Source organism: Haemaphysalis longicornis, unplaced genomic scaffold (assembly GCF_048455015.1).
Source record: "Haemaphysalis longicornis isolate Haplotype H1 unplaced genomic scaffold, Haemaphysalis longicornis Haplotype H1 scaffold_6, whole genome shotgun sequence".
NCBI classification, from domain to species: domain Eukaryota; kingdom Metazoa; phylum Arthropoda; class Arachnida; order Ixodida; family Ixodidae; genus Haemaphysalis; species Haemaphysalis longicornis.
This window is the reverse complement of record NW_027526407.1, coordinates 54,635,781-54,662,532: the sequence shown is the minus strand read 5'-3', so window position 1 is coordinate 54,662,532 and position 26,752 is coordinate 54,635,781. Positions and strand designations below refer to the sequence as shown.

The 26,752-nt window shown below is 47.4% G+C and overlaps 1 protein-coding gene across 2 annotated transcripts; it reads right to left on the bottom strand.

Annotated features, from left to right (window-relative positions):
* Positions 1-1,538: 1,538 nt before the first annotated feature.
* On the bottom strand, positions 1,539-26,752 carry LOC144141568 (uncharacterized). 2 transcript variants are annotated; one of them, XM_077673110.1, is made up of 10 exons: positions 26,668-26,752; positions 20,492-20,560; positions 18,237-18,326; positions 17,284-17,417; positions 11,818-11,871; positions 11,286-11,321; positions 9,375-9,392; positions 7,009-7,038; positions 4,360-4,437; positions 1,539-2,240 (listed from the first exon to the last, which is right to left on the bottom strand). In XM_077673110.1, exons 1-10 carry the CDS (start codon positions 26,674-26,676, stop codon positions 2,171-2,173), a joined length of 588 nt encoding a protein of 195 aa, XP_077529236.1. In that variant the 5' UTR covers positions 26,677-26,752; the 3' UTR covers positions 1,539-2,170. The 2 variants fall into 2 exon arrangements, with proteins under 2 accessions (XP_077529236.1, XP_077529237.1); XM_077673111.1 differs by lacking the exon at positions 9,375-9,392.

Here is a 26,752-nt window from a genome sequence, read left to right as displayed (position 1 = left end):
GGCAGGCAGGCTGGTCGTAGACCAGCGGCAAAACCATCTAACGTTACCTGCGGCACCAAGACTGCCGAACCACAGGACCTCGAAGGTTTTTATAATTGGGAATGTGTTTCTCGTCGATTGCACCCAAAAAGGGAAACCAGCACTCAAGAACGCCGTGGAGTGTATTCGTATGCAGTTGGAGGATTTAAAATATTGTGGGAAATTTTGTCACAAATGAATCGGCGATTATTTGCGTAGACCCCAGTGTGGCGGCACAAGATGCATATTTTTATTTTTTCCAACTTTTTACTCTTCTTTTGCTGGGGGGGTGGGGGGGGGGAGAAGGGGCCCTACTTTCAGGTGCTTTATAAGCCATTGTAAATATTTTATCATCGGATCTTACCGGAGAAAACTAGCTGACCTGGACCCGTATTTCCAAACGCTTCGCTGCACATAGCACCCACATGACAATGGCTATTCGGGCGATGCAGAACGGTAATTAAATGTCTTTCGCATGCGCCCCGAACCTAAAGCGACCTAAAACATGCCAAATCACTATTAAAAAATGCAACACGTAGATTTGTGCTTAGAAAAAAAATTAAATGAAAAAAAAAGGTAACCCATGGAAAAAAAATTTAGAGATAAACCTGCTGGGGTTCGAACCCAAGCCGTCAGTGCCAGTGCTCAGTATTCTGCATCGAGGCCACAAAGTCCGAACGGTGGGCTCCTTTTACAGACACATGTCACGTGGGTGCTCTGTGCAGCGAAGCGTTTGGAAACACGCGACCTGAACAGATTGGGTCAATATCGAGCTGACTGCACTTAGGCGGAACACACGTACATAAGACATGTGCTCGCGGTAGAGTGCTCGCAAGAACGTTTTGACGGAGGCATTGTTCTGCCCGAAGAAGGCGAAAACGTTGCGTGCAGAGTCCCCACTAGCAAGGAGAACATTGTGTTAGTGTGCGTTCTGCATGCATTTTAACAAGAAAATGTTTTATTCCTGGATACACCGAAATTTCAGTGACGTCACATCCTTCACGGAAATGACGCAAGTACAACGAAGCAAGCGGCCTGAAAAGGGTGCACCCCTGCATGCAGGGTCTTCTCGCGGGGAAGCAACCTTTAGTACTAAAGAGTACGTTATGCTTAGGGTTGTTCGTTTTCGGGTTTTATATTTTAATACGAAAGTGTTTTATGCCGGGATACACCAAGATTTCACTGACGTCATATCCTTCACGAAAATGATGCCGGTACACCTTTGCCGAAGCGACCCGCCAGCAGGACGTCGCTATCCAAGCACACCCACAAGACAGCCGCCGACCCGCAAATCATGGTCAGCTGCAGATTTCGCTGCACATTTCACTTTTGTGTTTTACCGATTCCTATGACAGAGGAATCAACCACAGTTTTTTTTGCACGTTGTAACTGCTTGTTCGGCAAGCAGATTTATGGGTCCGGGAAACTGAGAACATTCCAGTGCAGCAACCCAAGAATGGTCGGACCGTGCACGTATTATCGCCTCGTGGAAACATTACCATGGTGATGTACTCGTAATGAAAGGTCCCGCTCGAGATCACGCGGTGGCGCACGCTGGCACTGTAAGACGCGGTAATGGTTTGCTCACTTTATGAACCGTCTGGTACAACTTATTTATGAGCGCCATCTATACAAACATTTATGCAACGTCCAAAACTCCGTGGCTGGGCACGCTGCTTGGAGACCTTGGAGTGGTCACGTGACTTTATCCAGCGCAGTGTTATTTGATGGCAGTACCACACTCTCTAGAAGCAGGTTCCTTCAATGTTGGCTATCAGATAATACAAAAGAGTGAACGTAGTGAGTTGACCTGTTTCGAAAACATCTTCGTGTGCCGATCCCTTTGGGCGAGGCATTTCGCAGAGACAAAGCCAAGCATGGAAAACAGTTCGGTGTTCTTTTTTTAGGGGGGACAAAGTAAAAATACTGTAGTGCGCAGTGGAAAAGAATGTCAACTAGAGGTACTACAAAAAGCAGAATATGTGCGAAAGTGCAGGGGAATTCGCTGAGGTAATAAGCATGTACAAAAAAATCAATTAAAATCGAGAAACATCGACAACTACAAGTTAATGTGGTCACGTGGCCTTAAACCGGTGAAGAACACGAAAGCGAGGAGGAGAAGATGACGAAGAGAGGATGGTGTACACGGGCGCTACTTCGGAGGATGCGGTTTCTTGACGCTCTTCTTCCTCGCCTCCTTGGCCAGCTTGACATCGTGGGCACTGGGAGGAGAGCAGAGAGAGAATTAATGAAACGCGTTGGCGAGCGGGGCACGTTGTGCGAATCAGCAGATACGTCACTGACTGCCCTATCAAGCAGTCAACCGTCAAAAGGACAAAAAAATCCAAATTCGCTCCGTCTAGCGAAGAGGATGCTTGAAACGCGAAACTGTCTTGCGTGCGAAAAAAATTGAGGGGGACTCGAGTAAATGCGTCGCATAGGGGGTGGGTGTATTTCGTTAACGTTTAGTGTTTGGGGAGTTGGTGATAGTGAATGCGTTGTATCAGCAGCTTCTTGACGTAGTTTGCATGAGTCAAGGATATATGGCGCGTTCGTAGCCTGCCATCCTGTGTCGGCTTTGTGGCGCAGTGGGTAGAGCACCATGTACATTGCGTTCCGCCCGCAGGGTCGAGGGATCGAAACCAGGCGCCGGATAGTATTTTTTTTATATATATAGTGTAGGGGGAGGGGTGCGGACTACGACTACGGACGTCAACGCGGGTGACATCGTGAGTTACTGAAATGCTCTGAATTTAAAAGTTTGACGGGGAGGGCGGTATGCCGAGGTAGTAGGGTGGCTAGAATTGGCTAGGGTGGCCATTCTAGTCACCCTAGAGGCAGTGCGAGACGCTCCCCGGCAGCGACGCATGGCGAAACTGTGAGGGGGAGGCAGTGAGACATGCTGGGCGGCGCTACAGTGAACTGGAATAGGGGGCTGTAGCGATGCGTTGGGAGATGACGCCATAACAGCTCGTGCCGCCGTGCGTTCGACAATGACGCGTTCCTTTGCTGAAACGCAGTTCGCGGTCCCTTCCTGAGACGCAGTTCACGTCGCTGATGCAGAGGCTCACCATCACTGAAATTTGCGCGGGAGGTTCAAACGCTGTTTACAACAACATGCTGGGTGGCGACGATGCGTTGCGAGATAACGGCAGAGCAGCGTGCGCCGTCGTGCGTTCGCTCATCACGCGATCACTACTTTTTGCGACGCAGCAGCTATGTGTCGTGAGCGAGAAGACTGCAGTTCATTCTGCGCACAAATTTCGCGTTAGGGAGTACACTAATGATGAGCCATTTTTCTTCGTGTGTCCGCATCATCATCATCATTGTGTTCCATTCCATTCTGTGAAGTGGGCTTTATGAAGCGCGCTCTAGGTCCCGACACCACCATCAGTGAGGCCAAGAGAGCTTCGCTTGAATACTACACGTTAAAAGGCTTTTTGTAGCCGGCCCTATTCTTTCTGTGTGAACCTTAAGGCCCAACCACATGCACGCGTAAAACCGACGTACTCGCGCAACGACGTAAACCGGCGTAAGCGCGTAAGGAACCGGCGTACTCCGGCGTACGCCGAGTGCATTGCTACGCGCTTGTTACGCCCAAGTCAGAGCCCGCCAGACATCGACGCAAACTTTCGGGCGCACGGTGTTGACGTACACCTCTGGCGGTGATGTTATCGGCGGTCAGGACGCATAACAAAACAGTGAATTAATAAATAAGCTAACTTCACTATTCATTATGCGATAAGACGAAGTAATTTGTAAAATACGGAACGGAGACCAAACAACCGGACAAAACACGCGAAGCAACGAGCAACTATGGGAGCAAGGCAGTTTACGCCAAATGTAGCGGAGGGGTTTGTGCCTGTCAAGAACTGTTTTAGTTGTTTCTGCATTAAATATACGTAATATTGTAAGAATAGGCATTATTTGTTTCATTTGATGAACTGGTCGCCACAAAGCTGAGTACAGAGTAGTCAAGCCACACTCCGCGGCGCATTGGTTTACGCGCGCGTTGCGGCGATTTTACGCGTGCATGTGGTTGGGCCTTTAGTGTGCAGGGAAAATGGACGCCGATAAATTCGTTGCCTGTGCCAGTGTTACTGGTTCCAATTAAAACAACAAAAAGCGGACCCTAAAATTCCAACTCAGGTGCCATTGCTAAACTAAAACATCAGAACACCAACGTAACAATAAAAAAAAATCGTGTGTGCCCTTCGATAGCGGAAGATAGCTTCATTTGCGGTGTCTCCCTAAATTTAGGATGAAAACCAAAAAAGCGCCTACATTTCATCCGCTCTGTTTACAAACACGAAAGTCAGCAGGAGTATCTGGAAGACTTACATGGTTTTAATCACGAATTCTTTCTTTTTGTCGTCAATCCACCGTTTTATGTCCATTTCGGTGTCTTCATCCTCCATCCTGAAAGATAGCAGGTTTTGAAGTCGCGCGCACACAGCCCCGTCCGCCTACTTTCTCCGGTGGCAGTTCTTCCCGTCAGAGCTTAACTACAGGTTTATTAAGCGATTTTCTATGCAGGCTATCCGTTCGCTATCGCCGTGCCCATGAAACGTTCACAGAAAGACGTTATCCCCGAAACGACGATGCGGCAATCAGAAGCGAGAGCCCGTCTCGAGCTGGAACTGGAGTTTGAAAAGCAGATGGTGTGCCGGTAGGTTTGCTGACAATGATACAACTCAAAGAAGAAAAAAGTTCCTGTAATGGCAGCAACCACCACGCTTGTGCAGTAAATGTCCCTTTTGTACCGGTCACTTTTGACACAGCGCGTGAAGACGCGGTGGACAGCCGTGCCCCGGTACTGATGCGGGGTCGGCATTGTGTCAGGTAATATAAAAAATAGTTAAAATTTACGCAACGCTTTCAAAAGCTAATGCAAGGCCTTGAATATGGCGATAAGCAAACTAATTTGAGTAGTAATTTGAATATATACCAAAAAAATTCAGTCTAACTACATGAATTTGCAAATTACTTGTAGAATCCAGGCAGCAAATCGCCAACGCCACCACGATGCTTACAGGATATACACTGTTAAATGATTTACATCATTTTTGTTTATAACTAACACCCTTAAACACTATCAAAAACAAAAAAGATCCTTTAAAGGGTCTATTCTTGCGTTTTTGCTAGGGTGTGAGGGTGCGCTAAGATAATGCACCCTAAAGGGTGTTTTCCGTTGCTTTTTTATGCTAGGGTTTAAGGGTGTTAGTCAAAAATCAGACCTATGCCCTTAATTCCGTAAATCATTTTGCAGTGTACACTTTTAATGACTGTTGCATTCTCGCAAAATCTCAGCAAAACGTTGCAGTCATACGCTCACGTGGACTCAAGCTGCACAAGCGTATATGTCGTTTCTTGTTTTTTAATAAATTGTTTTGCTTGTTTCTGCTGTCAATGAGCACGTTGGCTTTCCGGATTTTGAGTGGAAATCACTGATGTGTTGCTCAGCTGTACAACGCGCTGTGTAAGACTATAGTGGATCTGTGCGGATAGTGGATCTTGTAGTAAGTAGACTATAGACTATAGTCTATAGACTATAGTGAATCCCTGCTGCTCCTTCGCTTTTTTACAGCTGCCGTAAATGTTCTACTACGTTTTTGATAACACAAACCACGGGCGGATTGGAGCCTATCTCACGCCCTTCTTTCTTTTCCTGTTCTTTTTGTTATTCTTTCATGTGCTGCTGAGCGCGCGGTGACGTCTAGGTCTGAAAACATGCATGAAGCACATAACCAGCCGGAACGCCTTCACTCCGGACTGGAAAATTATCTACACCCTTTTTTTACAACTACCACCCTGACATGCTATAAAAACAAACAAAAACACCATGCGAAAGGGTGTACTTAACGACGAAACACCCTTTAAAAGGGTGCACTCTTTAAAGAACAACCAGAAACACTATTTGAAAAAGGTTGCGATGAACTATAAAAACCCTTTAAGAAGGTGTGCTGTTGTGTCATTGCGAAGGTGTAAGAATGCTATAAACGACAAAAGACCCTTAAGATCGAAGTTTTCCTGTTTTTTTTTTAGGATATAAGGGTGTTGGTTACGGACAGTGATTTACAAATCACTTTGCAGTGCAAGGGAGTCAAGACGACCGAATACTTACGGGCCACCTCCTTTCTCTAGTTCACTGGTGCAAGAGAAGATAATAGACATCTTCATTGGTGCTCGGGACACATCAGTCGCATACAATTCAGACAAAGTTACCATATGTTATTCTGCAGACTATCAGGCCTCTGGTTGCACTCGACTATCTTGTTTTTTGATGTTTTTGACCGTGTACTCCTAAACGGCAGAATTTTTTTCACCTCGTTTTCGTCGCTATCTCATTGTTCAATTTCCTCACGCTTAGGCGGAAATTTCCCCGTGACCTGAGATGATGCTTCTATTATAAGCCTAGGGCTTGGCGTGGGTGCCCCTAATGTTTTCGATAACCCAAAAAAATTTCCAACACGTTTTTTTTAATTGCTGTTATTTGGGTTCCGTCGACACCCTTGTTACAGATGCACTTGGCTCACCGTTGTGAGCTGATTGACCACATGACTACCCACTGACTCGATGGAGTCAGCGCACTCCCTCCCGACTTTTCATGTGACAGAGTCTCGGCGTCCTGTAGAGTTAGGCGACTCTCTCCCGCAAGAGTCAGGATGGTGTTACCCTGTGACAAGCAAATGACTCCGCCAAGACACTCTCTATAGACTTTTTCCCCCTCAGATTGTATACGCAGAAGCCCAAATATCGCTGCAGCCGATATCACTGCCGTTATTCAAGCACATTGCCGTCAGTGACCAGCCAGCTACATATAGCCAGAAGCACCGCCTAAATTGCGGAGATGTGTATAGTCGCATTTGCAATTCAAGTTTACCCACTCTTTCTGCATAATTTCTCGAAAAATATTTCTCGTCTAGACAGTTTTAGGCGATTTTCTATTAATTTCTCCTAGCGTGCTTAAGGTTTCGAATTTTTACTTACGGCATGTGGAATGGGGCGTTTTCGAATTTCCTGTAACGGCAAGGAATACAGTTCATAAAAATTTTGTCGAAATGTTGTTCGTGGAACAAAATTCTAATGCCAACGAAAGGGTAGGAACATAGGTTACAAGTTGTTATTTAGCTTCTATTATCCTTGCGTCACTCTATTCTCTATTTTGTCGGCCTTCTAGCGACCTACCCACAATGCATAAGGAAGTGGTAGCATTGCCGCAAAAAGCGACGTTAAACAAGTCCGCAGAAAAACAGAATATTGGACACTTACAAGAATTTTCCCTCTCTGAAACGACGAAAAAAAAGGAAACGAATAAAAAGAGTGTTATATCAGCGTCTCTATTTTGTGGAGCACGAAGCGTAAGTAGCTAAAACGCGTCATAAAGCAATAATTTTATATCATAATAAACTAATGAATGACATCGAAAGAAATCTAATAGGTACGGTCTAGTCCACTTGTAACAATATCCAAGTGCCAAGGAAATCCCATCGTTATAACCGATAATTGTTATAAGCGGGTTGGGAAATAAAAATGCGCAAAAGAGCTCAAAACATTTTATTCGCATGCCAGCGAGGTCGTACTGCTACTAATTTGCGGAAAAGAAGCCACAGTCACTGGTCACCTTTGATTTCTGCGTGTGGAGCTAGCGCAAATCTTTACCATTCCGAGAACCCCTATAGGTGCTTCACCTAGCTGAGGTAAATGTCCTTGGCGGAAACAAAGTGCCCGAGGGACTATGTCACGCATTGGGCCTCCTACGAAGACACTACCTGAATAGGCTGCGCAACCGCGTCATTACAGTCGTCACTGTTGCACTTTTGGTGCACAATGTAACCGGATTCAATCTTTATATCCGATATCATGGCACTGAGCCATTGTAATATGCGGTTTATTTTACCATAGAAAGAATACAAAAGTTGATGGTGCCATAGCTGTTCACCGTTATATCCAATATATTGTTATAAACGGTATCGGTATAAGTGGACTCGACTGTAATATTAGACTCCGGTGCGTCATTCCTGCTCTGTGTCTCGTTAGGGTATATGTTACACACTGGTACTGTGTTTTATCTTTAGTGTCCACATTCGGCCGTTTAATAGGCTGCAATATCCTTTATTATGTTGTTTGCCTCTTCCATTTTTTATTTTCTTATTTTAGTCGTGTTCATCAATGTAAATACTGTATTCAGTAAGGTAAACAGTGAAATTTGCGACCTCATGCGTAATTATCCAACTTTACCACTCGTAAGTTTATCATTCATAATACCCTACGGGTATACTTCAATGTATGTTTTAGGTTACCCTTTGTGTTTCGCCACACTATAGACGTTTTCAGTCGGTGTTGCTAGTGTCACTAGATAAGGTTACAGAGTATCGGCCCTCTTTCCTCCTATTGTTCACTCTTAAAAAAGGTCGGGGCATTCACTAATGGAATACTAACAAGTTACTTGTCCCAGTATACACCAGGTACTTAGTAACTGGAGGTAGTAAATGTAGCACTTGTCAGATTTACTAACCGAAGCAGGCAGTAGGCACCACTACCCCCCTACTAAAGTCCCAGCGATAGCCCTCTTCTGAGCTACATGCGTTTACTAACTGGCCATGCACAACGTAGTCACAAGCACGACCTTAATCTAGTGCATACTACTTCCTACACTCAGTTAATTTTTCTAACCATGGAGTTGTTAGTGGCAGAGCCTACGTACAAAACCGCGGGGTAGTGAGGTTCGTAAGGAGTTAGTAAATACGGCCGTTACTACCTTTTTACGAACTTTTTTATTAAGAGTGTTCCGTGCCGCCGCCATGATCATTGGTCAGTTCGCTTCACGTGACATTTGTTTACACTGCGGCGGTTTATGGGCGCCGCCATTTTGTTGTTCGTGCGTTTCATTCCGTCAAATCTGGTGGGTTTAGCTATTCCTCCCTACTCTTCGGCTGCGCGCGACTGGCGTCGTTCCGAATGCGAATAAAAAATAACGCGCTTATCAGCATTTCAGCTGCAGAAGTGTGTCCGAAGATGCCATTTTGCTGCATCTTCGGCAGTGTTGTTATCAACCGACCTGGTAGAAGTTAGCGGCGAGGCCGTAGATGCGGCAATCGCGCAACACTGATAAACACCAAAATGGCCGCCGTTGCTGGCACGCATGCCTCAGTGGCGTTACTCTGCAGATACTGCATCTAGGTGTTGTGATTGAGCTCTCGGCATTACCAGCATCTGCAAAATCTGTCTATCCGTGCACTCCGAGGTTTTACCATTAATACTATTAGAATGGTAAACATCTGCATAAGCCAGCAAATCGTCAACTCAACAGAAAACAGACACGAATTACGAACAGCCCTTAGATGGGTACTCACGGGTCGTAGCGAGGGTGCCTGAAAGATGAAGTGAATTACCCGTTTTGTGAATGGCTCGGTATTAAGGTAAAAAAATTACCGCAATGTAACGGATTGCTCTGCTGATAACCGTCATATGGTAAGAGATTACCATTTCATAAATGATCGCTGGGCTGAATCATATCATACGTTAAAGGGTCCATGACGAGAAAATACAACTTTGTTTAACTATAAAGAGCTAGGCTTCAGTACCTCACTCAGCTCCATTCTAGCCGCGAAAGACGTTTTTTAACCGATAAAAACGCAAGAAATACTTAAAGACTTTCAAATTTCGCGCCACGGTGACGTGTTATCGGCGCGAGTGACGTCAAACGGGCCAGCACTAAAAGCATAATTTTTGGTGTGTTAACTGCACGTTAGCATTCAAGTGATTCGATTAAACATAACTAGCGGCCCCACTACAATCGTCCAATCATGTGTCTTAGCGATGGTTTAGTTCGGCCACTGTCAATCGCCCAAACAAGATTATGTGACGTCATAGAAAAGTGGCCGGAAACTGGCTAGCGAGTCGCCACTGCTGCACACGTTTTCTTTAATATCTCCGTTGTTTTTTCGAAGTTTGCGATGAAATCGGTATCATTGTTATCAGGAGAAAGCAGTCTTTCTAATGAATCAAGCTTGTATTTTGTCTTCATGGCCCCTTTAATTAGTCATGTTCTCCCTGCACGGACTGTGACTGCATGTATCGTGTACGAACACCTGACATATATGAACTTGTTCTGAAGCTTAAACTGTAGTTTGAGCAGTAAAATCTGCGAGAGGAATTTGTACGATAATTCTGATAATGCTGTCGTAGCTTCATTATTTCTACCGCGATGGGCGCATAGTCGGACTAGTGGCATAACCAAGCAGAGCGGTTACCGCGTAAAACTTTCAGGCAATGGCCAAGCCCTGGCTGTTGAAATAGCTTTGACAAAACGTCTCAAATTGATTGCTGCCGGCCCTACCCAAGACCAGTGACTGAATCGCAAGTATCAGAAAAACGTTCGTGAGATGACTACGCGCCGAATGTCCGGCAGAGGGGCGAAGTTCCTCATCTACTCTACAAATCCGCGTGACGTAAGCAGTAATTTCAAAAGAGTTACCACATACATATATATTGAATCTACTCAGCCCACCAAATAGTCTACCATGTGAGCGAGATCTTGCAGTCATAGTTTCCGCACACTATTCATCACGTCATTTGCAATCTACCACAGCTACGAAATTTACGTTTCAGGGATCTTCGCTCAGTCCGCGCTTTGTATACCCAGGATTTCTTCATTCTTACCTTACCCGCTATGCGCATAGTGTACAAAAATTACGCAAGCATATGTTCCCTCTGAAAGAATGATGACAAATTAACTCTGATCAGAACTTGTAAATAATGCTCGGATGACCAATTCGCCATATATATTATTTAGGCGGTGCATATTAGGATTTTATACCAGCAGTGGCAACTTAGCCTTGCTAACTGTCTTAGTAAAGTAATACATCAACGCAAAATCACGTAGGTAGTTGAGAAAATGGTATTCTGTCGGTTAAGGAAGCCACTGTTCGTGCATGCCGATGTCTAGTACACCTCTGACTTGTTTGCTATCTTTGTTTCCCAGAATTGTAACGGTCGCCCAGTACACGTCAACCGAACGGGCTAGAGCAGGATAGCAAGGTGTACAACAACATGTTCATGAATTCGCGCCTATACGTAGGATGTAGCGAAGACTGAACTTTGCTGCAGCAGTGGTCATCTGTGCCTGATGAATTTATAGTGTGCTTTACATATTACGACCAACTACTTTCGAAAGTTAGCGGCATTTTTTTCAGAAGGCACACGGTAAGCATACAGCTCCACCGCAAGAAATTGATGACCTAAATGTGGGTATTTTTACTAACCTCCATCGGTACTGGCCGCTGGGGGCGGCGATACCACTGTAAAAGAGAGTATGGTTAGGAGCGCCACTGCCGTACGAAGTTTAGAAATGACAGAAAAGACAACGTGCCCACGAAGTCAATAAAACAAGTTCGTGCGAAGGCTAACACGACGGTGCTACCACGTAACGCGAGACTGAGTATCGCGTCGTGGCACTTTTTGGGCCAGAAATACTTTTCTGAGATACGGGTCTGCGAGAAAAAGCAATATATGCATGACGGAAAGGCACTCGCAAAGAAAAAAAACATGGGCGCAACCTACGTGTCCGTTAGTGTTGTTTGCTATCAACCTAGGATAGTGCTCTCAAGGAACGTGGGCATATTGTACGAAACGCTATAGTATACCACTGCCGGCTGCATTTCGTGCGGCAAGTCAAACTAGATTCGCAAACCAAGCTTCAACAGATTGGATTCCCTGGCAGCTTGGCATAAAATCACGCGGGGCAGGCATTTGCAGTGTTGCGGCACCAACATGAGTGAAGAACTCATTACTTACCTAGGTGCGTAGCTAACGCTTAGGCCCGATGATTTGTCGTCTTGCGCGCCTTCACTGAAACGAAGCAAATGCACATCTGAAACTAGCAGGACGATTCCGGCGCACGTTAATGATCCCCAGGCATGGGCGTCCGGAGGGGGGGGGGGGGGGGGGGGGGGGGGGCAAGGGGGGGGGCAACTGCCCCCCTTGGAAATTCGGATATTTTTATGCACTACAAAGAAGCTGCACAGCTTGGCTGGTCCATAATTAAAATAACTTTGCCCTGAAGGACGGAAGAGAGGAGAGAACGACACCGACGTTATCTCCTTTGTCCCGCCCTTTATAGAAAAGTTTTTAATTATGTACGTGAACCAACTATCGCAACAATCCACGCTACTAAAATGATTACCACACTCAGGTCCTGCGTATTTCGTATGGAACGCCCTTCAGGACTGCGATCAACATTGCACTTTAGACACTGACTAACATTGCCGGTCATGTGACGGCAGTGAAACAGACTGCCTGTGCTGGCTATTGAAGATAGCGAACAATTCTGAAAGGTTTGACCCTTTTTTTTGTTTTTTTTTCTTCACTCTAGATTTGTGCAGTATTACCGCACAACTTCAGTTTTCGGACAAAGTTGCAGCTATGTCTAGCAAAAAATCTTCACCGCTACACCTAGTGGGGAGAGAGTAACATCCTCCCATGCCGTCCGATCACCCTGTACACTCTTTTCTTCGAAATTGCGAAATGTCAGCACCACCCAAGCCCCGAAACAAAACCAATAAATCAGCCCCCCAAAACGCTTGTACGCCTGTACTGCATTGAAAGCCAGGGAGGCGAGTGAGCCATTTCAACAGACTTCATCACACATGTCATCTTGCAATTTGCCCAGAAAAACCTGAGGTGTCTGCAGCTGCTATTCAAGGAAGATTGACGGAGTGCAGTTCTATGTATGTGAATGTAATTGTACTGTGTGCTGGTGATCAGTTGGCGTGAGTCGAGAGTTGGCGTGAGTCACGCAGCGAGACTGGCCACTCTTTACAAAGTGACAGTAACTTTTCGCATTTTCTTTATTAACTTTATTTCTTTGTTCAGTAATAAAATCTAATGTATATCCTGCTGTTTGTACTTTTTGTAACCACAAATAGTGCCTTTTTGGTGCTATCCAACCGCACCCCCCCCCCCCCCCCCCGCTAATGGATGCCCCCCCTTGCAAAACGTTCTGCGGACGCCCTTGTCCCCAGGGGGTCAAAATTAATCCGGAGCCCTCCACTACGGCACGCCTCTTCGCCTGCGTAGCGTCGGGGCACTAAACCTGGCAATCAATCATACTAGCAGGACGATAGAACATGCACTTTCCTCCGACACATTTCTTTGGTACAAACAACACAATTTCAACGTTGTTGTCACGATGCCATTATTTTATTTAAGGTGGCGAATTAAGGTATGTTCGACTGGCGACTTAAGGTGGCGACTTAAGGTAAGGTAAGGTTTAAGGTGGCGACTATTTAAGGTATGTTCAGAGGTACCTTAGTCTACAGGCCTCATGTTTTATTGTAACCTGAAGGGTGCCCAACGACAACACAGGTGTGATAGCAAGCTATAGTTTTGTGGCATACGGTTTCCACCTGGGTTTTCACTTCTGAGCAGACTACCCCAAGAGTAGAACTCGTTTTTTCAGCGGACTCCGGCAAGGCACCCGTAGCGGTACATATTCTGAGAATTTTACTAGTCTACGGCTGTCGCAAAGAGAGCTCAGAAGACTGCTTGTAAGGTAGAGCACTTTATCCGGAAAAGCTTGCGCATTACACAACGTACACAGACAGCTTATGCCGCAAGGCGCTTTATTAGTACTACCTAACAACGGATACACACGCTCACTAAGAAGTCTGCTTCCTTCTTCAGTACCTACTAAGCACCAAATGATTTTGTTGTTTCAATAAATCGGTTTATCGCACTGATGTCCAAAAGTGACGTCCATGAAAACATACTTCAGATGTGCTGTGTTTTAAGAGAGTTTTAGCAGTCCGTCCGTTCCGTTCGTTACGTTGTTACCGGGTTGACCGGGATCGGTCTGCGCCTGCGCGCGCGGAAGGGCGAGGAGGCGCGGACATAGCGAAAGCAGGCCAGCGGAACTAATCCCCCTACCGTGACGAATGCCCAAGTGCCCAGACTGGTCCCGGTCAACATGCTAGCTACGTACGCGACGGAACGGACGGACTGCTAAAACTCTCTAATATGCAATGTCGCAGTAGTTACTATGACACCCGTAATTGAACAATCATTAGCTGAATGAAGGAGACCGACGGCAAAGACGAAGGCGTCAGTTTAAATAGAGTGTCATTGCTATGCCCGGGCTTAACACTACCACGTGGGCTGGTTGGAATTTGCCATGGCTAGAATCCTGATCAACGAACTGTAAAAGAAGAAGTTTTAATCTCATCGGCGTTATTTCGGTAGGTAAAGAGTAGATAGCTTTAGCAGAGCGGCAAGCGGACGCTAACGCTACGGCGACGGGTGGCGGGGCCCGACTGGGCAGGTGCGCATTCGTTCCACAGGGACAGTCGCCCATGCCTCGCGGAGCCCGCGCATTCGTTCCGCTGAGGGGTGACCTCCTCGCCCTCCCCGCGCGCGCATCCGTAGTCGTGTCCCGGTAGCCCGCGGCCGTAGAATCAGCGGACGCTAGCTGCTATGCTAAAACTCTCTAATGAGACTGCACACGCATATTGATAGCGACATTATATTTTTTTTCGTTGGCCGTATTTGATTCCTTTGCAAATGCGGCTATGGTGTTGAGGTCTAGAATAAGGTTAGGAATAGGTAAGGGTTAGGGAAAGTTAAGGAATGGGTTAGAAAAAGGGTAGGAATTTCTGTTCTGTTCTAGAACAGCATCATATCAATATTAACGCTGTTGGGCGGTCGTCTAGGCATGCTGACCTTTAGCGGGAAACTAGAAATATTATAATTTTAGAATAGCAAACGCTATTTTTTCGCGTCGTTCGCAGTGCGCATGCGCCGTACGCTAAGCCGGTTTTGTGTTTACCGGACGGAAGACGAGCGGATCCTTTTTCAGAAAAAATAGCGCTCGTACGCGAGGCGGCTTGACTATCTCCTCGTTTGCAACATAGCGGCAAGTAGCGCGACGATCCTCCACGCTTCCGCTCTTCTGTGGACAGTAATTTGTCTCTTATATGGACGAAGTTCTTCGCTCCTGTGTTTTAGATGCGAAGCATCTCTTGCTCGGGGGGATGTCCCACGTCCGTGCCCCGTCCGCAGTGCCTCTGATGATGATTGTGGCAGGATGCCCCTAGGGATTGGCCAACCAAAGAATCCACCACGAGATAGCTTCGCGTTCAACTGCCGTCGTTATCTTCCCGTAGGGGAACCACTGAAGAAGAAGGAGAAGACAAAGCTGCGAAGAGGAGGGCATGTACGTTGCTCCCAGCCGGTGCACCAACGTCAACAACCTTTATTTCACCAACGCTGACGGAGACTACCGATTCTACCACAGAGACGACAACATCGACAAGAACATGACGGATGAGTTTCGGGGCCTCGAGAACCACCGCCTATACTCACCGTCACACAACAGTACTTGCGTGCATTTGCCACCGGTGTGGACCCGGACGCGGAATTCCTCTGACGCTACTAAGCACCAGATCACTCAACATAACGGCAACACAATGGAACCACACGGAACCCCCATGATGCTTCGCATCCTCATCAGGGTTCCCCACGGGAAGATGGTGTAATTTTTTTAAATCCTCGCGTGGTTTGCACGCCCCCTCGTGCAGCGCTGCATCGCCGTGACATCGCTTTGCAGGCCAGCGACCGAAGCTGTGTGTGTGTGTGTTGTGGAGGCGTTCGTTCGCAATGAAATGCGGCGTTGTGCTTCTGCAGGTGGACTGTGCGTACCATGCTCTGGATTATTTTTCTGCCCCGCGGCTCAGTGCCTAAGCCGTTGTGCTGCTTAGCCCAAGGACGCGGGTTCGATACCCGGCTGCGGTGGCCGCTTTTCTGATGGAGGCGAAAAGAGAAAGCGTCCGTGTGTTCGAGATTTCGGCGCACGTTAAAGATCTTCAGGTGGCCAAAATTAATCCGGAGCCCTCCACTACGGCGCGCCTCATCGCCTGTGTAGCGTCGGCGCGTTAAACCTCATAATAAAAAAAATCAATTATTTTTTTAGAGATGTACGACTAAACCTCGCATCGGTTATTACAATGAGCGTGGCTGAAAGCCTTCTCGGATTGCGCGCCAGAATTAAGTGACTTGCTGTTCGTCCCGCAGCGTTGCGAATTTACGACTGGCAGGAGGCAACCGTTCACCTGTCAATCGCGGTTCGGACTTCCAACGCGTGTCGTGATTTGTGTTCGTTCGAAACGCATCTCTGGTTTGTTTTGAAGTTGAATAAGCTGTATGCATCGAACCCAGAGTGTGCGATTGCAGAAAAGAAGCGCCACAAGGCTTCAACGCTTCCTCTATGCAGCGTGCTCAGGTAATACAATATTCGTATAGTGTTATGGACGTTTTGCATTCAATACTAACTAGAAAGTGTTTATTTGCACGGGTTTGGAAAGTCGTAATAACTTCAGCCACTCAGGCACCCCGCTGACAGATCTGCCGATGGGCGAGTCGTTTCGCAATTCATTTAAGAGATGGCGCCGTCCGCGTTAGCGTGCCACTAAGCAGCTGTAGTAAAAATTAGCAATGGCTTAGCTCGGCTATGCCAGGATATACGTAGCATGAGCCAAGGTTCAGCAATCCAATCCAGTATCTAGTCCCACCCAGTCCAGTCCAATCCGGTGCGGTCCGGTCCAGTCCAGTCACTGCTCCTCGCGCATGCGCAGCACGGCTCTCCAGGAGCCACGCGAAACGGCTATCAAGCGGCTCCGCCGCAGCGTCAGACTTGGCTACTGCGCAACGGAGGCACACAGCTGGGCACGCGCCGACGCCAGTGCGTGTGCCACGGCTATGACGTCACTCCTGTGGTATGCGCAGACCAGCGAATGTGCAGACCGAATTCTCTACACACCCGTACTCCAATTGGATTGGATTTCCAATCCAATTCTCTACAATTCAATTTAATCCAATCCAATCCAATGCTCCCCGCGCTTGCGCAGCACGGCCCTTCAGAGTCCACGCGAAACTGCTCAACCTCGGCCAGTGTATACGCTACAAAACTCCCCTCGCGGCGTTGACGTGGCGTGACGCGATAACTTAAGCGTTCAGCGTACGCAAATGCAACAGGCACTATACTAAAACTCCCTATTCTTGCGCCGTCGGCTTCCCGAAGTTGTTGCAGAGCCTCAAAGTTTTGACGGCTGCAGCACAGCCATAAACAGAAGCCTAAAATCCATGTTTCGGGTTGTCAGGTCTCCTCTGATATAGTACAAATATTATAATACAAATACAAGTGTACATAGATTAGAAATCTATAGAGATTATATTGATTGCAAGTGTATATAGTGCGCACACGCTACTCACACGGACTCCTCGACTTCAACGCCTTCGTACATGTAGTCGTCCATCTTCATGAAGTACTTGGAGATCTTCAGGCCGACGACGATCTGAGACGCGAAAAGGACGCAGGACAGCCACAGGGAAAACCATATTCCATTCTGGAACGGAAAGAGCAAAGCTACGACCACCTGAGAAGAACTTGATGATTTGCGGGTTGGTTATAGCTTGGGAACCTTTCTCTCTTTTTAAAGTTCAAATCATGCCGTTGATTGTCCTCTGCAGCGTTGTTTGAATACGGCAAACGAATTTGCCCTATCTTTAGATTATACTGCCACGATTATGTCAGCCAAGCATGTGCCCATTAATTGCCAGGCTAGTTGGTGCATCATTTCAAGGGTTGAATAATCTGCGCGTAATAGACAACGCAATAAGGAAGGCACAGGACGGGCGCAGACTCGGTCTGAGTGAGCCTGTAGTCTGCGCGCCCGTGAGTCTGCGCGTCCATCCTGCCTCTTCCTTATTGTCTTGTCTCTTACGCGCAGTTTTTTCAACCCTTTATATGTGCCCATCCTCTCTGTGCCGAAGAAAGTCGCAAATCACAGCGAGGGATGCGTAAGAAATCAATCAATGCGCCCTTTTTCGTCTGTTAAATTGGCCGTATTCATGGCTTTAAGGGTCTACCGTATTGGCTGTAGGTGCGCAACGTAACAGTTTCTCAAAATAAACAAAGTCGTGACTACAATGATGATAAAATTGTGAGCGGCAAATTTCATTGAAATACCAGAGTGCCCTACAAAGTATTCTTCGTTTCTGGTGCTAGCATTAAAAGCTGTTGCCATGCGAACATTGCTTAAAAGAACTCTAATATGGCTCCCTGCGAGACATGCCGTATGATGTCCGCATTTGCTGAGTACACGCGATACTGAGATGCGAATGTCATTAGACGTTAGAACCATTTTATCAGCCAGCGCTCTCACCATGCTCATTAGTACTCCGCCACAGAAGGAGTCTATGCACTTCAGGTAGAAGTCTCGAAGAGCCTGGCAGTCTCCGGTGGTTGTGAAGGCCTGCGCCAGAGGAGGAGGATCGCGTCTGCCGCGGCCGCCGTCTGAAGGCGCTGCCAAACACAACTCTCGGCACATTTAGTGATCTTTAGGAACATTATCCTGGAGTGACAGATACAAGGATCGAAGAAAAGAAGGATGGAAGGATGGAAGATTTGAAGGAAGAAAGTAAGGAAGGAAAGAAGGAGGGAAGGAAGGAAGAAAGAATGAATGAAATAGAGAAAGAATGAAAGGAAGGAAGAATGAAAGAAAGAAAGAGAGAAAGAAAGAAAGGAATTAAGAAAGCAAGGAAGGAAGGAAGGAAGTAAAGAAGGAAGGAAGAAGGAAAGAAAGAAAGAGAGAAATAAAGAAACGAAGGAAGGAAGAATGAAAGAAAGAGAGAGAGAGAAAGGAAGGAAGGAAGGAAGGAAGGAAGGAAGGAAGGGAGGAAGGAAGGAAGGAAGGAAGGAAGGAAGGGAGGAAGGAGGAAAGAAAGAGAGCAAGGAAGAAAGGAAGAAAAGAAGGGAGGACGAAAGGAAGGAAGGAGGAAAGAAAGAAAGAGAGTAAGAAAGAAAGGAAGGAAGGAAGAATGAAAGAAAGGAAGGAGGAAAAAGGAAAGAAAGAGAGAAAGAAAGAAAGGAAGAAAGAAAGGATGGATAGAAGGAAGCAAGGAAGGAAGGAAGGAAGGAAGGAAGGAAGGAAGGAAGGATATGTAAGTAAAGACAGCAAAGAATGGATAAATTAGGCCTGAAGAATTCCCGCGGGAATTCATTTCTCGAAAGAAAATCTCAGATCCACATGGCAATATATATTTTATTCCCCATTCACACGCATGAGCGATTACTATAGAGAATGTTATATTTTCTATGCAGAATGTAACTACATAGAATGCAGGATGCAGTTACTCTGCAGAATGTTACAATATTCACGCGTCATTTTAGAATCCAGCAGCCTTTATAGTAGAATTTAGCAGCCGTTATATTATGGGTGGGGAATGTGCAAGACAACGACTATACGGCCGTCTTATGATATTTGCTCTTGATTTTTTTTGTTTTTACAGCGCGGTAATAGATCCGCAAGCAGATTTTTTTTTTCATTTGTTCAGCCGTTATTTGTTCCTTCGAATGGTGAAGTGTAAGCACCTGATTCGGTGTAACCTAGCTAAATAACGACGTCGAAACCGTTATTCTCAGGCACTGCTCGTGCCGGACCCATGTTCCGGTTAGGCACGGGTGCCAAATCTCGAGAGAACTTAGCAGCAGTGCTATCATTGGGACAAATTGTAACTTGATGGGGTGCTGCAGCCAAGGGAGTGACGTGCAGTCGTTCACGGGCTTATCTGAAACAATGCTTAACCCACTTATCGCCTTCCGCTGCTATGGTGTAAAGTAACCGCTGCATTTTTTTCAAGTTGATGGGGGCTCTTATGTTCTCTAAATTCGTTTGAACACTTTTTGTTAGGAATTTTGAGATGTGACGCGTTTAAGCCAAATGTGATGATCCAGCTAAGTTTCTTGACGACTGTACAACTAAGATAAAGCATCACATCCCCTTAAAGTGGCCGTGAAGACAAAATACAAGTTTGGTTCATTAGGAAGACTGCTTTGTCCTGATAACAATGATACTGGTTTCATCGCAAACTTCTGAAAAATAACGGATATATTAAAGAAAACGCGTGGAGGAGTGGCGACTCGCTAGCCCGTTTCCGACAACTTTTCTATGACGTCACAGAATCTTGTTTGGGCGATTGACGCCGGCCGAAACGATCAATCGCCAGGACACATGACTGGACGATTGTAGTGGGCCACTAGTTCCGTTTGATCGAATCACTTGAATGCTAACCTTCAGTTAAGACACTGAAAATTATGTTTTTAGTGATGTCCCATATGACGTCACTCGTGGCGATAAAACGTCACTGTGGCGCGAAATTTGAACGTTCTTAAGTATTTCTTGCGTTTTTGTCGGTTAAAAAACGTCTTTCGCCGCCGGAATGGAGCTGAGTGAGGTACTGAAGCCTAACTCTTTCAAGTTAACCAAAGTTGTATTTTGTCTTCATGGACCCTTTAAAGTTTCTCTAATGTAACCAAGCACGTGCGAAAGACGCTTGATGATGACATTGGGTGCCTGACCGGAAGACAAATTCGCATTTCCTTCGTTTGGCGAAGTTTCAAAAGCATGGAGTGACTTACTGCGTGCGATACGCTTTCGATGGTGTCCACGTACTTCTTGACCTTCTTTAGCACGAACGTCAGGTAGGCCTGAGGAAGGGTCAAAACCACAATCAGCTTAGAGATGGGCACTCAAAAACGCTGCGTTGCGTGAGTGTGTGTGTGCACGTGCGTCAATTGCAAATGAGGGGCTGGTCGAGGTGATATGAAAAGGAAAGCCAACCGTCAAGAACGACCGTTCATTGCCGTTGTTGATGGTAAGCATCCCTTATATGTACACAGGGTGTCCAAACTATCATCTACCAATATCCTAAAAATAAGCGATGCCGTAACTCAAAGAAAACTCAGGACACAATGTTTCCGGCTGAGTGGAGCAGCAGCCGGTATTTTTTTAAAGAGATTCAATAAGGTAATTTGATGGCGTATTCGGTTGGCCGCTCCGGTTTTCCGGCTCGGAGTCGCCAGATGCCAAGGCAGCTCGCAATCAGAGTACGAGAGGCAGCAGGCAGCGTACCAACCGAATGCATCGGCGATCTCGCAGCAGCCAGAGGCAGCAGCGCGCCTGTACTGTAACGACACCGTGCAGCCAGCGCGAAAAGGCGCCGGGTAAACCGCGGCGGTTTGCGTCACGTGACCCGTCCTCCCGCCCAGATCGCGCCACGCAAGCATTCTAGTTCACTGTACTTCGAAGCTTGAGCGGTCGGGAGCGCTCATAGTCGGAGGCTGACGGTCCGAAAGAACAAACCGAAGGTTCGAGCGCTCGAATTTTACCAACCGAAGGCGCGGCCGCTTTTCAGAGCACCCCAGAGCGCTCGTAAACGCCCAACCGAATACGCCATTAATTATTATGCAGCTCGAGAAGTACTGTACCAATCATTAAAGTGTCTATGGGGCACCTGTAGGTACCCACGAGGGGCATCTAACTACGGTATTTTCAGCGACGAACTAACTGCGTACTCATTTATCCTGAGTGATAAAGATGCCTCGCGAAAATATGAAAAATACCACGTGACGGCGCTCCAGCGCACCCCGTGAAGCAATACCCTCAAACAGGCTGCCTCTGAATAAAGAAAAAAAGAAAGAACAAATCGCGACCGAGTTTGTGCCTTATCTGCCACACGCGCCACGCGAAACTTGCTGTTGCTGCTCCTTCCTTGCATGCACTATCAAGGTGATGCGCTGTCGCTTCGGGCGTGTGAAAGGCGAAGCACTTGCTTTCAATAAGCGTATTTGAGGCCACTGGTGTGATGCGGAAAGGAGTGCTATCACGTGGTATTTTTTCATATTTCGCGGGGTTTCTTTATCAGGCAGAATAAACGAGTAAGCAATTAGTTGGTCGCTGAAAATACCGCAGTTAGATGCCTCTCGTAGGTACCTACAAGTGCACCATTGACACTTTAATCATTCGGGCAGTACTTTTCGAGTTAGATAATTACAACACTTAATTAAATCTCATTAACAAAAATATTACGGGCGACTACTCCAATGTATACTTGAAACATTGTGCAGTAGGTTTTCTCCGAGTAACGCCATTGCGATTTTTTTTTTTTAATCTTGGTGCATGGCAGTTGGGACCCCCCGTATATTCTGATTGCCAAGCATTGGGCTGGCGTGATCTCTGCTACGGAATCAATAATAAAAACTGCAGCGGGCGCTGTCATTTACAACGCTAACGGGCTCCGACACTCGGACCATTGAGGCACCAAACAATCTCTTCAATCGGCCCTAAGGTTTTGACAAATCCTACCGTCACGTCGCCGCAGAAATAACCTCCAGCTTTCTGCGTCAGCCTACCATTCTACAATTATTCGCTCGGTAAAATGCAAGAAAATGTGTGCCCTTCTCAATTCACAAAATTTTAATCAGCGAATTGTAAAAGTGGTTCACAAAAGGAAAAAATTAAAGTCGCTCCACTCAATGTGACACCTTCGGAAGTCCAGAGCAGTGATTCGCCATAATGGGCTGTACCGCCGTTATCCGCGTACTGCTACCACCCCATGCAATTCAAATTTCCCGCCTTCGCAGTGCTCGCGTGCCCCCTTTCTGAAACTGCTCCAGCGGGAGTTCTGTTCTCTTTGTGATTTTCTCCCCGCACGTGCCGGCGTTGCACTGTCACATTTTGCGTTTACTATCGTAAAAACCAACCCAACGGGCGTCCTTAACTAAAGGAACGCGAGCGCTGCCGGCTAATTACTTATATTTTTAAGTGCGAATGCACTTTATAAGCGACCCCAAACCATCCACCGCCGGCGGCGGCGGCGTTGGCGTCCGCAGTGCTCCTCTATATTTAAAAAAATTCCCCCGCATTTCCCCGAGGGGGAGAATGTGAAAGTGCGAATGCACGGTTGTCGGCCCGCTTGCGGCGCTTGCGCTCGGCCCCCGCAGCCCACCGCCTCGCCGCCTTCTCTTCCATCTCTTCCATCGGGTTTGTAGTATCACGTGTACACCACGCAGTTATCAAGCCGCTATAACGCCGCTGAGTCGCCAACGCACGCCGCTGACGACGTAGTTTGAATGCGTTAAAGATATAAGGCGCGTCTAACACTGATATCACCGTCGCCTCCGTGGCTTGGTCGGTAGAGCGTCGCGCTGCGGCCGCAAAGTCCTCGGATCGAAACCTGGCGCCGGATGCTGTTTCTTTTTCAAATATAGTCCTAGGAGCACTGCGGACGCCAACGCCGCCGGCGGTGGATGGTTTGGGGTCGCTTATAAAGTGCATTCCGGCGCCAGGTTTCGATCCGAGGACTTCGCGGCCGCAGCGCGACGCTCTACCGACCAAGCCACGGAGGCGACGCTGATACCAGTGGCAGTGACGCGCCTTATATCTTTAACGCATTCAAACTACGTCGTCAGCGGCGTGCGTTGGCGACTCAGCGGCGTTATAGCGGCTTGATAACTGCGTGGTGTACACGTGATACTACAAACCCGATGGAAGAGATGGAAGAGAAGGCGGCGAGGCGGTGGGCTGCGGGGGCCGAGCGCAAGCGCCGCAAGCGGGCCGACAACCGTGCATTCGCACTTTCACATTCTCCCCCTCGGGGAAATGCGGGGGAATTTTTCCTCAAATGTACCTGCAGTTTTCTTTGCGCTAAACAACGGGAAGATGCATGACAAGCGCCAGCGTTTCACGAGTTTCGAATGCTTATGACTATATAAACCGCTTGGCTTTCGAAGCATCTGGGGTATAGTGAACTATTCTAGTCCACTGTATCTGGGGTAAGACGCGAGCAGCGTTACCCCGGGACGCCACCTTGGTGCTCGATATACTTGGGTACGACAAGGCGAGCGCCTAAAGTGCTCCGCACTTAAAGGAATACCCTCTCCACTCCAAAGTCTCCAGTCTCTGCAGAGAAGACACTATTACTGCAAGGTTTGACCAGGGAGGTCGTTCTACTGCGTGCTCCTCCCGAGACGCCAAAGGGTCCGCTGACGATAGGTGATGCGTGAAAGTCTCCGGCGTACGGGCTGCCAGGAGAGCTCTCGAACCGGAATTGAAGGGACTCTGCGGGGAAAACAATGCGCCCATGAACCTTTGAGCGGAGCCGCGTCCGGCCTGTCATTATAGGCGCGGCTCCCTTCAGTCTTGGGTGTCGTAGCCCCCGCGCGCACGTTCCCCGAACGTCCTACCGCAATGCATGCGTTGTTTTTCCTTGTTTATCTTTAACGTTTCCGCTTGCCTCAACGAGGGTATATATGTTCGGCCCGACGAAAACAAGGGAGTCTTTGAACTTGCTGTAGGTCGCTCCCGTGGCGACTGTTATAAAACCCGCAGTGGGCTGTTTCCGTTGTCCTGCACATATCATGTATATAATTTTGTACAGAAAGTATACATAGTTTGGACTCGGAGTTTGCCTCGTCCCTCACGGCTACACAAGACCCGGCGGCGAGTTCCTAAAGGAGGAGAACTAAAATTTTCTTTTGCCCTCAGACAGCGCCAAACAAATACCTACCCCGACGGAACACTACTCCATGACATGTGTCCGCACTGCATACACGTTGACTTGTAAACACTTTCCCGCACCCAACCGTCGTCATGTGGTGTGTAAGATACCACACTACCCCCCTGCCGAATCCCCCTCCTTGGATTAGTGGGAGGAGCAGCTGATCAGCTCACGCCCTCACGGCCAGGAACGACTCGTGGACAGGGCCCGCCGGCCAGCAGAGGACCAAGGCTTCCTGGACTAAGGGGCCTCCCACACAGGAACTCATACAGTTCAATAAACTTTTATTGCTCCTCTTCCTCGTTGAACCATCTACGTTTGCTTACGCGCTTCGAAGTCGAAAGCATTATTGCTTTCCCTGATGATTATCTCTCCTTTCAAGCACAGAGCACTTTCGGGGATCGCCTTGTCGTCGTAGCTCGCTCGCTGGACCCAGTTAGAGCCACACGGCGATCGTCGTCGTGGCGTCCCACAGAGGCTTCGAAAGCCAAGCGGTTTATATAGTCATAAGCATTCGAACTCGTGAACCGCAGCCGCGTGTCATACATCTCCGCATTGTTTAGCGCAAAGAAAACTGCAGGTACATTGAGGCAAAATATACGCAATATACGTACCTAACCAGCAGCGCCCGCATTCATTTACTTAGGAACGCTCGTTGGGTTGGTTTTTGCCATAAAAAGCGGAAAAAAAGTGGCTGTGCAACGCCAGCACGTGCGGGAGGAAAAGCGAGCACGAAAAGAACAGAACTCCCGCTGGCGCAGTTTCAGGAAGGGGGCGCGGGAGCATTGCGAAGGCGGAACATTTGAATTGCATTGGGTGGTAGCCGCGAGCGGATAACGGCGATACAGCCCATTATGGCGAATCACTGCTCTGCACTTCCTACAGCTGTAACATTGAGTGGAACGGCTTTAATTTTTGTTTCGTCGTTTGTGCGCATCACTTTGTAGGCAGACTGGCAACACTTCGGACCTCAGATCCCCCAGAATCAGAGTTGTCCGTGGCTGGTGTGCACCTATTTTACTCATCGGTCGCCACGTTCAACTGTCACACAATATGATGACGTCAGCGCCGCGCTCCCTAGGGTTGCGAGGCATCGGGCTTCGCCAAAAAAAGAACTTGAATTATGTTCGCTGAAAGTTAACAGCTTTGTGTCTGATAGTTCTTAAACTGCAATTTTCTTTGAATATTTTATCTCTCCAATTGTTTCTTGTTCCGCTTGGCAACGTGGTGGTAGGTTGTAACACACTCGGTTCGAAATCTGTATAGGCGCGGGTTCAATTCACACACGAGCTCAACTGCTCCCAATTTGCTTCTCAAACTACTAGAAATTAATCCCCATACGCCCTTTGACACAAAATCCCACATTTAACTAAGCTTGCTCTTTACAGATGCGGCTCTTTTTCTATGTCGCACAACCAAGCCGCAGTTTCGCACATCGGGGAACTTCAGGCGGTTGGAAAATTAAGCGGACTACCAAACGCTTTTAATGGAGTGCATGTTCTGTAATCACACGAAAGAGCGTTTTTTTACAGTGGGGCAACCACAGGAAATTTCCGCATAAATTGACGGCAATGATTTTATTTTGCAACGAACAGTTCTGAAAGCTGACAGGTGGCGCCACGTGGTGTCTAAACATGACATCACATTTCGTACGCAACATGGAGGAAAGAAAAGGGAAGGAAACGGCTCTTCCGGTTTTAATCCGTCATTCACAAACTGCAGAAAAGAACTGGAAAGACTGAATTTCGTTATTGTTTTAGCTGGGTGCAAGTTTTTGCACTCGAGTACAGTTTAAACTTGCCGCGCAGCTCACCGTCGTGGTTGTCCGCATACTTTTTGGCGGTATATTTACGGCTGGTAGATCTGAAAATTCGGCTTTCAAACAATCCACCGTCCCATCAGGAAAATCGTTTCGGTTCAAGGTGTTCTAAGAAGTGTTGCCCTTTCAGTTGAAATAGAGAGCCTATACTTCGCGGAAATCGGTTGGCTGTCCCTATAAGCAGCGGTTATAAGTTATATGGGCAGATGAGATCGAGAAGTTTGCGAGGATACAGTGGTCGCAGTTAGCACAGGACCGGGGTAATTGAAGATTAATGGGAGAGGTCTTTGCTCTGCAGTGGGCGTAGATAGGCTGGTGATGATGACAACGACGACGACGACGACGACGATGATGATGATGATGATGATGATGATGAGGAGGAGGAGGAGGAGGAGGAGGAGGAGCGGAGCTGCGTACAAGGACGTCACCATACTCACCTGGTTCATCGCACGCTTTATGGCGGTGCGGTAGTCCTGAGGGCTTCCTACGGCCCGGGACCCACCATTCTGCCAGAGCTTTGCC

Coding starts and splice junctions, on each gene's coding strand:
- LOC144141568 (XM_077673110.1), bottom strand. Junction 17,418..18,236: donor GCGGAGTACTAATGAGCATG/GTGAGAGCGCTG, acceptor TTTCCGTTCCAG/AATGGAATATGGTTTTCCCT. Junction 2,241..4,359: donor GAATTCGTGATTAAAACCAT/GTAAGTCTTCCA, acceptor CTCTCCTCCCAG/TGCCCACGATGTCAAGCTGG.